Below are 12,138 nucleotides of genomic sequence, written 5' to 3'. Positions count from 1 at the left end.
CATTAGAAGTTACATTCTGAAAAAGTAATTATTTGAATAAATCTGCTTAAGCGGATTGATTTTAAAAAGACCAATTTCTGCCACCCAGTTCTAAAACTGGATAACTTGCTTATCCTAGAATGAATGCCTCTAAAGTATTTACACTGGTTGTTTGATTGCCTTCCTTATTGTGTTCTGTATTTCGTTCATTGATATATGTTACAAATTCAACTTGATTTTTAGGTATCAGTCAAAGCCGGATATCCCATTGGCTGTTACAGCAGGGGTCAGACTTAAGTGAGCAAAAGAAAAGAGCATTTTACCGATGGTACCAGCTTGAGAAGACAAATCCTGGTAATAAAATGAGTGCAAATTCTGCTGTATAATTTCGTATGAAGTAAATGTCATATTGTGGCTCATTATTGTACTAAATGTGCTAAATGGCTAAGGACACACACTAAGAAACGAGATCTTTGTTGTATGTCATTTGTCGGAAGTATATTTTTACAATTCTTTATTATAACTGATCACTTCCTAATTGCATTTTACCCATTTTAGTTTGTTGTGTACTTTATGGTTCTACGTTTTTTATTGCAATATAGAGGTTGGAGGTAGTATGGAGCATAGCTCATTGAGATCCAGATCTATGTCACTTTTTCAGTATTCACATGAGATCGGTTTACTTGCAGTTTATACAAACGGCAGACACTTAAATAGTGAGTGGTTATCTTGAAATATTTTGACCATTGTGGACCGGTGTTGGCATCAAGGATTGGCTTTTTAACCTCTGAGGATTATGATTGTAGATAATATATTTGGCTTTTGAGTAACCTGGGAATTGGATTTTGGCTTTTAAGTAACCTAATTGGACCTCCTTTCTCTAATCAGTCAGTCAATGGTTAGCCATTGTTATTACTTTGATTTTATGTAGGACAAATTATTACTAAAAAAGAAGTACACACAGCAAAATACTATGCATTGAATTAGGAATATAAGCATAAAATCAGCTTATTGTGTTTGACATTGGCGTTTGACATTTCAAAAATCCGGCCTATGGAATTTGCACAACATTAATGGACAAAGCAAGCCACCTGGTCGCTCTCCCTGTTTGTACCCCCCCTTGAGCACCTCCTCCCTATATTAAGAGTTGTAGGTGCCGCTGCGCGGGAGCGCGCCCGGGAGAAGCCCGGGACAAGGGCGGGACCGTCTAAGGCCGTCAGAGGCCGGATTAGGCCGGGCTGGGCCCACCCTCTTTAGCCCGCTTTTGCACACTGGTTTACATTCCCCTCATAATCCCCCTTAGCCCTGTACCCATCAAGGTTGATAATGCCCTCGCCGGTTAGGGAGGGCACTCCTATAAAGCTGGGAGGGGCAAAAAACAGGACTCTAGAAAACTATTTACCCCCGGGCTGTGGGAGAAGGGGATAAGGAAAGCACCCTGATTAAGCTCAGGGCGGAGCGTAGACGCTCTATAGAAAATTTGAAAAATAGACCCCTCGGTGAAAACTCTACATCAATTACTGAGGAGCTTACCCCAATGGATGATGTTCCCCTTCTGCTGAGGGATTGTACCAATAACCTATTGGACCCAACTATTAGTCTAACTCCCGCTAACAGCCCGACTAGGGTGACTATTGATCTAATTTCCCAGCCCCCACCGGCTATTAAAGCCAGGAAAACCAAACCTAAGCTAACTTCTGCGCAAGGGGTACATGGGCCACCACCGAATAAACGCAGGAGAAAGTCGAGGGGTGGTCAGGGTAAAGCTAAAACAAAAATCCCCCACTCTGAGTTTAGGAAGTCAACAAAACCCCTCCCACCTACTGAGAGGTTAGTGAAAGAGGCACACTCAACACCCCCTGAAAAGGCTGCCGCTGTCACCGTCTTGACAGAGGCCACGGAAAATAGTGTTACCAACGTCCCTCTTGCTGCTGTCCCGCTAGGAAATTTAGAATTTCTGCTCAGGTCCCTGCTACTCCCAATTAGTGAGAGTATCAAAAAGGTTGCGATCAGTCTCACCATTTTGGAGTCTACACTAAGTAGCATGAAAACAACGGCCGGCCCTCAGGGCAGATCCCCAAAGGCTACTTCCTTTACCATGGCTCCTCAGAAGCCCCACAATAGGGCAGTTAGCTCAGCCTCCCCCCAGGTCGACACTGTAGCTGCCCCTTCCCAACCCCCCATGATTAACCTAGCTCCAGCCCACCCACCTATTTCAACCAGTCCCCCATTGCCTGCAGGTTCAGCTTCCTCTATACAAACTACTGATAGCACAGCACCCCCCACCCCTAATGAAGCCCCCCCCCCCCTAGGCCACGTAGGCCCAATCTCCCCCCAGAGGCAAATGATTTCACTGTCGTTATGGCCGGTGTTCCCCCACTTGAAACTGGCGAACCTGAGAACTTTTGTTCATTGAAAAGTAAGGTAATCAAGTGGTTGAATGTGAACAGACCCCTCCCGGTACATCTCAATAACGAAATTATTATGGTGAGAAGGGTTCCCTGGGTGGGCAAAACAAACAAATCCATAATAGGGGATTGCATATTGGTGAATTTTAGAGACGCTGGGACTGTTTTGCATATATGTCAAGGGAGGAATAGATCAGTGGAATCAACAATTCAAACCCTTCATGTGTCTTTCTTTTTCCCCCCTATCCCTATACACCCTAATCAATCTCATGACAACTGGACGAGGGTTGTTCGGAGGAGAAGACATCATGACTTTAATACTCGGCCACTATTCTATCGCCCGGAGTTACCCTTCCACAGCTTTAACCGATTTAGCTGCCTGAATGGACTTGAGGGGGTAGATTGACACACGGGTAGCTTTTTCAACACAACGCGAACTGTGTCCCTAGGAGATGCAGAAACAGGGGTTTCATCACGGGAAGTAGAGCAGCAAAGCCCCCAAGTACGACTAATTTCACCCTACAGGGTCAGGAGGGCGTTGGTAGACGCTTCCACGACCACAGCCATTGAACTAACAGGGGGTAGTAGCGGGCTGGATGTGGGACGGGCGGAGACTGTGGAGCAAACTGTGCCTCATGGGGAAATAGAGCAGGTCAGTGAGGCACTGAGAATTATTTCCTGGAATATAGCAGGCTTGGCAGCCAAATTTAACAACAAAGAGTGGCGCGATTACAATAGTAAATTTCATGTAATCAGCCTACAGGAGACATGGGCCCTTGATAACAATAAGTTCCACATGCAGGGGTATAAATGTTTTTTTGTCCCGGCAAAAAAAACTAGATCGGGAGAGCCATGGGAGGACTATCCATTTATGTAGATCTAAACCTTCCGGGCAGCTGGACTACCCCAGACTGGAACTCCCATGCTATACAAGCTGTACGGTTCACCGGGAAGGGGCTAAGACTCACTGTTTTCAACATTTATAACAATGGGGCTGGGGGAGATCACACCTCATTCATAGGAGAATTGGAAGACAGATTGGGACAGGAAATTTTAGCTCAGAAAAAGGGGCAGGCACATGCTCTGCTGGTCATGGGAGACTTTAATTGCCATCTATGCTCAGCACTGGTCCCAATTGATATAGAATGGTCTCACTGCCCTGTAGAGAAAGGGCCGCATTTCTCCCATACACCGGATGGGTTAGCTTTTAGTAAGCTCCGGCTTAATTACGACCTAGAGCACACCATCAATATGGTGGATGTGCAGGGGGATGGAAGCCTCCCACCTACATTCAAGGGCAGAGGATGCTCATCTATTATTGATTATATCTTGGTTTCTAGACCCTTATTAAAGAGAATCATTAGTGTAGGGATTGAATGGAGCAGTTTTAGCGATCACAACCCCCTTGTTTTGGGGTTGACGTATCAGATGGGCTTAAAAAGTAGACACCAAGGCAGAATCATGGAGAAGGCAACAGACCAGGGTAGGAGATTGAAGTGGTCCAAAATAAACGGGGAAACCTTTTATAAATCTCTGATGGACTCTGGCAAACCCGCCATTGATGACTGCCTAGACATGGATGTTAAAGGCCCAAGGTTACTCGAAGCATTTGGCCAGATTGCTGACCTTATTGATGGGTTATTAAAAACCAGCGCGCCCATAAAGAACCACTGTAACCCACGATGGTTCGACAGAGACTGCTCAAAGGCCCTGAGGGAGCTTAAAAACAGCCTTAAAAATAAACCTAGGGACACCCAACAAATCATGGTGTGCAGAAAGAAATACAAAAGGGAAATCAAGAGAAGGAAATGTGCCCTACAGGGAGAAGCGTGGGCAGATTTAAGAGAAGCAGGGGAAAAAAAGGATATGTCCGGGTTCTGGAGAATCATTAATCAACCCACTTTCCAGGAAAATAACACCCCGGAGATAGGGTCCAATATCCTTCCAGAACAGTGGGTCTCTCATTACAGGGGACTGTATAATTATGAACCTGGAAATACTGAAGAGCACCACGAGATCTTATATCAGGCTCTACAGTAGTATTTACCATCAAGGAGATCACTGCTGGAATAGAGGGATTGACAAAAAACAAAGCCCCTGGCCCTGACGGAATCCCCCCTGACTTGTTCCTGAGCTGTGTAGAACTCTGGGCTCCCATAATGACCAGGGTCATAAATACCGCCATCATTTGTGGCCTACCACCGTCTTGGTCTAAGGCCATAATCGTCCCTATCTTCAAGAAGGGCAATAGGGATGACCCTAAGTGCTATCGCCCTATTTCACTGATCGACGTATCTGCCAAACTCCTGGGAAGGGCGATCCTTAATAGACTGTCCGAGTGGTCCGAAGAAAATAACATCTTCTCGGACGCTCAATACGGATTCAGGACGGGGAGGTTCACTAGTGATCAATGCCTGAACCTCTATATGCTGACAGCCATATACACCTTGGGCAGCAACGAATCCATCTAAATGGGGTTCATGGATTTGGCAGCGGCATTCGATCATGTTAATAGGGAGAAACTCTGGGTCATGATGTCCCTCATGGGGATAGAGGGTGGCCTAATTAACATCTTAAGGGAACTTCACAGTGACACCTCGGCTAAAGTTCGCTTTAACAGGGAGGGGGGGTTGACCGACTCATTCTCCTGTAAGAGTGGAATTCGGCAAGGTTGCATTCTTGCCCCTTTTTTGTTCTCCCTTTATATAAATAATTTGGAGCAGTTTTAGTTCAATTTAAAGACAGATTGCCCAAGGGTAGGGTTGCGTCACATCCTCGTTCTGCTTTACGCAGATGACGCGGTCCTGCTCGCACGTACACCTAGGAGCCTACAGATTCTGATTGACGGATTTGTTAAATTTATGGGCTCCCTAGATCTTTTTGTTAATTTGGGCAAATCATACGTGCTTCTGGCTGGTAATCAACCCTGCACTAAATTTACGTATAAGATAGGAACCCACATAATTGAGGAGGTTAAAACATTCCCCTATCTAGGAGTAATGTTTGACGGCGCTTTACAATTTAACTCCCTGGTTGAGGAGCGTTGTAGCAAAATGATTGCCACTAATGGGGCAATAGCAAGCTATGGGAGGAGGCTAGGTAGATGGAGTCCCGAACAGGTGATGAACCTATACAGCTCCATATGTTGCTCTAAAGTGATCTATGGGGCTGAGGTACGGGGCTTTAATACCGCAAAAATCCAACGGGAGGAGAATAAATATCTAAGAACCATCCTGAGGGTTCCCCCATGCACTGCGGGTTTTATAGTACACAGGGAACTAGGGAGGCCCCACCTAGAAGACCTGGTAAAATTAAGGCCGATTATGGCCTGGTTAAAAATCTGGGTCAACCCTGATGCGTCTCTAAGCAGAGAAATTTTAAAGGATTGCTTAGAAAGGGACAATTGTATGAGAATACCATGGCTCAACTATGTAAAAAGCACCTTAGAGGACCTAGGCTACAGGAACCTTTTTACTAACCCTGTAGCAATTGAAGCCCAGCACAAGATGTCAGTAAAGAAAGCCTTTTTAGAGCAAAAATCGCAGCAGAGAGCTAAGGCGGAGGGGCTTAAAAAGACTGTGAGGGCTCACAACCTGGTCAAGAGTGTCGAGGGAATGGAGCCATACTTGTACCTCATGCACAACACTCAGGACAGATTCTTGATGTGCCGCTTTAGATTAAATCTACTCCCATATGTATTGGCATCACCAGCAGGGTTCTCATCAACAATTGAGCAGAAGGGATCCTGCGGCTGCGACAATAGGTCTCCGCAGGATTCCCTTCACTTTGTATTACTTTGCCCCTTCTTCACCATGCCTAGGCGTAGATTTCTTGTGGAAATTTTAAAACAGGCCAATCTTGAACATGCTAAAGAGGCACTAACTTATCTACAAAAAGCTTCTGACCCACTAACACTGTGTTGTATAATGAATTTTATTAAAGTGGCGGTCCGTTTAAGGGTAACCAGAGGAGAAGAATAATGTCTAAAAATTGTTATTAATCTTTTTAATGTGTCATATTCCCTTTTCCTTTATGTATCATGTCAATAGTTACTATTACAATCGGGATTTGCAATGATTTAATGATTTTTTAACTATGTATATATGTATGTGCTTTTATGGTGATTTTTAATCATCGAATAAAGAATCCTTGAATTGAATTGAATTGACTAGGGCAGTCACATCACGGCAGGGAGGCCTCATGATGGTGAAATGCCCTAGAAAAGAGTTTTGGTACCCACATCATTCCCTGTCTCCACCAAGTCTTGCAGCCTGCTGGAACTTTCTGTATTGTTTTTTTGTTTGACTTCATTTTAAAAGCACAGAAATCAGTTTGTACTATCCTGTTGCTATGAAAATCCAGTTCTCTACTAGGAGTCTTTCCTAAACTCAATGCTGCGCAGGCAAATGATTTACATAATGCTCAACAAATCAAGCATTCAACCCCAGTCAAGAGATCTGGGTTAAATCCATCTTCTTTTGCACACAACACCACCCCAGTTTGGACCCAGCCATATTCAAATCATTCTTGACACTTTTCCTCATGGGAACAATCCAGCCCGAACTGTCAAGTCCTCCCTGGAATGGAAATACGAATCCTGGGACCAGTTGTTCCCAGAGTATTTGGGGTGTCAAGTATTCCCCTGGCAGGGACATTGAAGGCTTAGTTAACAGAATATTTTCTGTGTGCCATTTGCAACGAAGTAACCTGCCCGGCAAACTTTGTCAAGCTCTCAGTCATCTAGCTAATGTGAAAAATTATCTGACAATTGACAAGATGTATAACTATTGTAACGGAAAGGTTTTTTTAGAATAGTAATTGGGAATGTTGTGTAGCTAATGCTGAAGATATAGAGACCATACATATGAAATGGAAGTTTTTTGAGCCAATGTAGTTTTATTAATTTTTTGAAAAGAGGAAGACCTGATGTACAAGGTATGTGCCTGCAAAAAGTGAGACAATCTTTGAGTGAAAGCAAAATGTAGATTTGGGGATAAGGCTAAAACCCAGAGCTGATCTCGATATGTATGTTCGTTATAGAAAACAATGGCGCCTAGCTTATTCAACATAAATGCAATACAGTATAGATACACAATGGAAAGCTATACGATTTAAGTTTTCCTGACCCAGCCGGGAAAAGAATTTATTCTTAAGAAACAATGTCAAATATACAGTACAGAAATAACATGACACAAGCCTGTGCCATACTGACAAAGGAAAAGAAAAATAGAAGTAGGGTGAAAAAGGGGTGTTTTTCAGGCAAAGAAAGGGAGCAAGGACAGGGCACTGTAAATAATAGAAAATCAAAAACAGTGTCGCCTGGAGTGGAATGTACACAAGTTCATTTAACAATATTGTGAGTGTCAACCCACTCGTGGGTGTCGACGTTTCGATCCCTATTGCTCAATTAGATGCATGGGATCATCATCAGGACTTAAATAATGAAAAAAGCATGCCTGAATGAGATACAGCCTCTGTGGTATGAGGTAAGGAGCCTCACATTGGAGGTTTCCTGTACTTCTGGTTCAAGGCGGACGTGGTAGCGCCAGGCAAGGGGTAGTGTGTCTTGGAGGTCCTTAATGGGGTCCAGTCAAATTGTTGCATTCGACAGTTGAAAATAAAACCTCAACGCCTGTTTCCGTTTTTTGGTAAACGCACTTTCTTTACTCAGCATGAGAGCGAAGAACGGGAAACAAGGTATAGGCAACAGTGGCCATACACTCGGGGAAACAACAGCGTGGTGTTCCAGCGTCAGTCAAAAATGTGACTCGCCTATCCCGGGGGTCCAACAATGTGGTATTCAGGCGTCAATCAGGATGCGACTCGCCTCTACCGGGGGTACTCCGACAATGCCGGTCTCGATGTCTCAATGGGTGAAGAATGTGATGTTGCATTTACATGTGCTGATGTGCTTCAAAAGGTGTTGTCAAATTTGGTAAGGATGTACCGACAAAAAATGAGTGGTTCCAAAAAATAGAAAAGGATCTATAATCTGAAAAATCTGTATGGTGGAAAAGTCTTTTACTCTGTTGAATGGTAATTTTTTTAATGGATACTATGTCACTTAGGATGACATTTTCAGTTTCATTCTGGGTTACATTTTTCACTGCGTTGACTGGCATGTTAGTTCTGTCAGAAGTGGGGAATTCTACCTATGCTGGTGTATTATTTTCAAGTTATATCTGCTCTAATTCCTGAAGGCGGGCTTAAGAGGTTGGACATTATAGTGCACATGCTATACTAATATACACACTCTCAAAGAGCAGTCCTTCATATGGGGAGTGAGAGTTCCCTGACTTTCAGAGATACTGTGCAGCTGAAGAATATTGTGCTGTTGATGCTGGGTGAAGGGCATGGAGGTAGGAAGGATAGTGGAGCTTGTGGACCCAGCATCATACCTAGAGAGCTTCTACTGGTCCCTCCTTGCAAAACCTGTTATCTGAGTTGGTGAATATGTTGGTGGTGATCTCACTTGAGATAGTTAGGTTGTCAGGTGACATAATTGAGTATTTTCATGGAAAGCTGTTGTGTTGCTGTAAAATTTTTAAAGGAGCCTACTATGGGGTGCTATTGCCTACAGTTGCTGCTATAAGGTCACTTTAGTCAGAGATCTCAGCCAGGCGACTGGAGTCTGTAGCAACGCATGAAAGAATCAGGAGAAAGATGATTTCTCTAAAGGGCTTCTTTGCCCATCCAGAATTATGGGCACAGGAAAGATAATAGCTAAATGGAATAATTACAGTAGTTGGAAAATTGAGGACAAGGAGTGGGGGATGTTATATACATACAATAATACCTGCCTTAGGTTCGCAAGAACTATGCAACTCTTTAGCGGATTTCTTTGAAGACTAAATTTTTCAGATATATTTAAAGTGGGTCATTTCGGTAGACCTGCCTTCAGAGCACACTCTTACGACTCGCCTCCCTTAAACTGTAGTTGCAGCCTGGAAAAGTTTGCACCTTTTTCCATAGAACAGATCCAAAAAACATTGGAAAAAGCCAAATCTGCCTCTCCTCAAGATCCATGACCTCCATGGATCCTTGCTTCACTTTCTCATCAGATGTACCTGCAGTCCGGGTAATGTATAACTTATCAGTTGACTCGGGGACTATCCCTCGTGCATGGAAATCAGCTCCAGTTACACTTATACAAAAGACATCCATTGTTGATTCTAGCTATCTTGCAAAATACGTCCCATTTCATTGCTCTGGCTCCTGGGCAAGTCTCAGGAAGGTTTCATGAATATCCAACTTTAAAGTTACCTTGAGGATAGCCAGATACAGGACCCATGTCAATCTGGGTTCATATGCTCTTTTAGCACAGAGACTGTCCTGGTTGCGGTGACTGATTCCATCAGGCTTTCAGTGGACAAAGGCATTCAATCTATGCTGGAATTACTAGATCTATCTGCAGCCTTTTTCACTGTGTCTTACACAAGGTTGATTCAAAGGCTGCATGAGATTGGCATCTTTGAGACGGCCCTCCAATGGCTTCAAGACTTCTTAAGAAATAGATCTGCAACCATCTCGCTCTGTACCTTCAGGTCCCGCACTCTTGTCTATTGACAAGGCAGTGGCTCAGGGCTCATGTTTAAGCCCCACGTTGTTTAAACATCTAAATGGTCCCTCTGGTAATCCTAGCTAGATCTTTTGCTTTTGAAATGGTATCATATGTGGATGATACTCAGCTTGTCATCTCCTTTGGGCATGACCTGGAGAGGATCAAAGATCAGTTTTCAAATGGCATAAAAGCTATTGCAGACTGGATGGTAACCAACTCTCTGCAATTATCATTATCTCAGTTTTCTCTTTATTTATTTGGGAAAGCAGAGCGGTTTTGGACCCCAGAATGGTGACCTATAGAGTTAGGTCTTGCCCCTATACCCAAACAAGTAGTGAAGAATATTGGCCTAAAATAGATCAGCCTCTGTCCATAAAACATCAGGCCTCGAGCGGTAGGTGTTTTAGTATGATGTGTCTACTGAAGAAAGCTTTCTCCCGTCTCCCTCTTTCTGTTAGGAAACCCTAGTTCAGGCCTTGAGTCTTCGCAAATTGGACTATGGCAATGCCTTACTTGCATCGCAAATGAGTTATTAATATCCAAACTGCAAGTGGTCCAAAACACAGCAGCACAACTTGTATGTAATCTTCTTCCGGCTCTTCGGCGGAACCATCGCTGAAAGCCTTGCATTTGCTGCCCATTAAGAAAAGGTCTATTTTCAAACCTGTTGCCCTACATATAAATCACTACCATGAAATGGACCTAGTTACCTGCGTCAAAAACAGAACAACTACTGTCCAGTTCTAAGGCTTATCATCCCTCACGTCCGATTGACTTGATGTGTGGGCAGGTCGTTCTCTTATCTGGGCCCATACTATTGGAATTCTATGACTTATTATGCCCACATCAGCCCAGATTACTTCACTTATTTGAATTGTTCTGTGTTAGGTTTTGCCTGTGTTTATCACTAGCACCGAGATAACTATTCGGTGGTGATTCGTGCCCTATAGTAAGGTGTATTAATTTAACATACACCCCGAGACACAGATACACACAATCGTTCTTTTTCTCTTTATGTCTCTCCTGGATGCTTGCTTTAAGTGTTGAATGTTTCAATATACGTTATTGTTGCACACTTTTATCAATTCATGCTATCCATACAATTGAATTTGCGGTGGCGGCAGATGCATGCTTCTCTGGGCGAATTGTCTGCTTATGAATTGGTCCTGTCCTAGTATTATCAAATTGTGGATAAAGGAATTATCCCTCACTAGGTAAGAGGTGAGTCTTTAGGTGCAATTCCCAGTTTGGAAAAGGGTATTGCCATGAATTCAATCTTAAGATTAGTAGGTATGGAAAGAAGGCATTTACAGCGCCATGTGAGAGCCTCACCGGATGAGCAAAGGCCAAAGCCGACCAATGTTAGAGTGACAACACACAGGAGATGACAGGCATATTGAACAATGACTGGTCCGTATTTGTGTGGAAGTTAATTTCATCAGATGAAAGAGTAACTGCAGGGGCTTTAGGATTGTTTGTACCTATCCTGCATGAATTACACTATTTTATGTTCCCTCAGAAAGTATCTTCAGAGCTTATTGTTTTTGTGAGTATTATGATCTCCTTTTGGCATCAGTGAAAGCAACAAAGTACTGTGCTGCATGTAGCAAGCAGATATGACCATAATGTACATTGATATTGTTATTGTGATGGATTCAAGGTTTAGGGCATGGCAGCCCCTGTTGCTATTTTGCAGTGTGTATCTTTATTATAGGGTTGAATTAATGTCTGGTTGGGATAAGTGAGAGTGAGGGATAGTAAGATGAGTTATGTTCCTTCTGATTACATTTGTGAGGATAAACCAATACATATATTTAAAACAATGAAAAATAGATTTCTCCTTTTCAGTATCGTACTAGTCTGATTAACTTCAAGACTTTGTGCCTAAAGATTACCCTAAAAAAACCTTGTTTAATCCCACAAGTTTGACTCCATTTTACATGCATCCAGTAACTTTAGTCTAAGTTGTTTTGCTTTTGAAATGTAAAAAATACTGGGTTACACAGTAATGAAATACGAAATAAGTTTAATAATCCTCCTCTGTACTATGTTTTGTTTGATCATAAGCCAGATGTTCCTTTATAGTAAGTTTATTTCTTCATGCTGATCTAGCCTATAGTATCACAACGCACAATTCAACGTTGCTGACGGGTCTCAAAAACGTCTGGGAAACATTTTACACTTGCATGC

The 12,138-nt window shown here is 43.1% G+C and overlaps 1 protein-coding gene across 11 annotated transcripts in view; it reads left to right on the top strand.

The window, feature by feature from the left end:
• HMBOX1 (homeobox containing 1) overlaps positions 1–12,138 on the top strand; it is a 490,629-nt gene that overhangs the window by 325,996 nt on the left and 152,495 nt on the right. For all 11 annotated transcript variants that reach the window (XM_086928008.1, XM_086928002.1, XM_086928007.1 and 8 more), the window contains one exon: positions 223–333. In XM_086928008.1, coding sequence (XP_086784134.1) covers positions 223–333 — 111 coding nt within the window. The remainder of the gene's footprint in view (positions 1–222; positions 334–12,138) is intronic.

The sequence above is a fragment of the Lissotriton vulgaris genome, chromosome 6, assembly GCF_964263255.1.
Source record: "Lissotriton vulgaris chromosome 6, aLisVul1.2, whole genome shotgun sequence".
Lineage (NCBI taxonomy): Eukaryota > Metazoa > Chordata > Amphibia > Caudata > Salamandridae > Lissotriton > Lissotriton vulgaris.
Note: the sequence above shows the minus strand (reverse complement) of the source record. Positions and strands in the feature narration are given on the sequence as shown.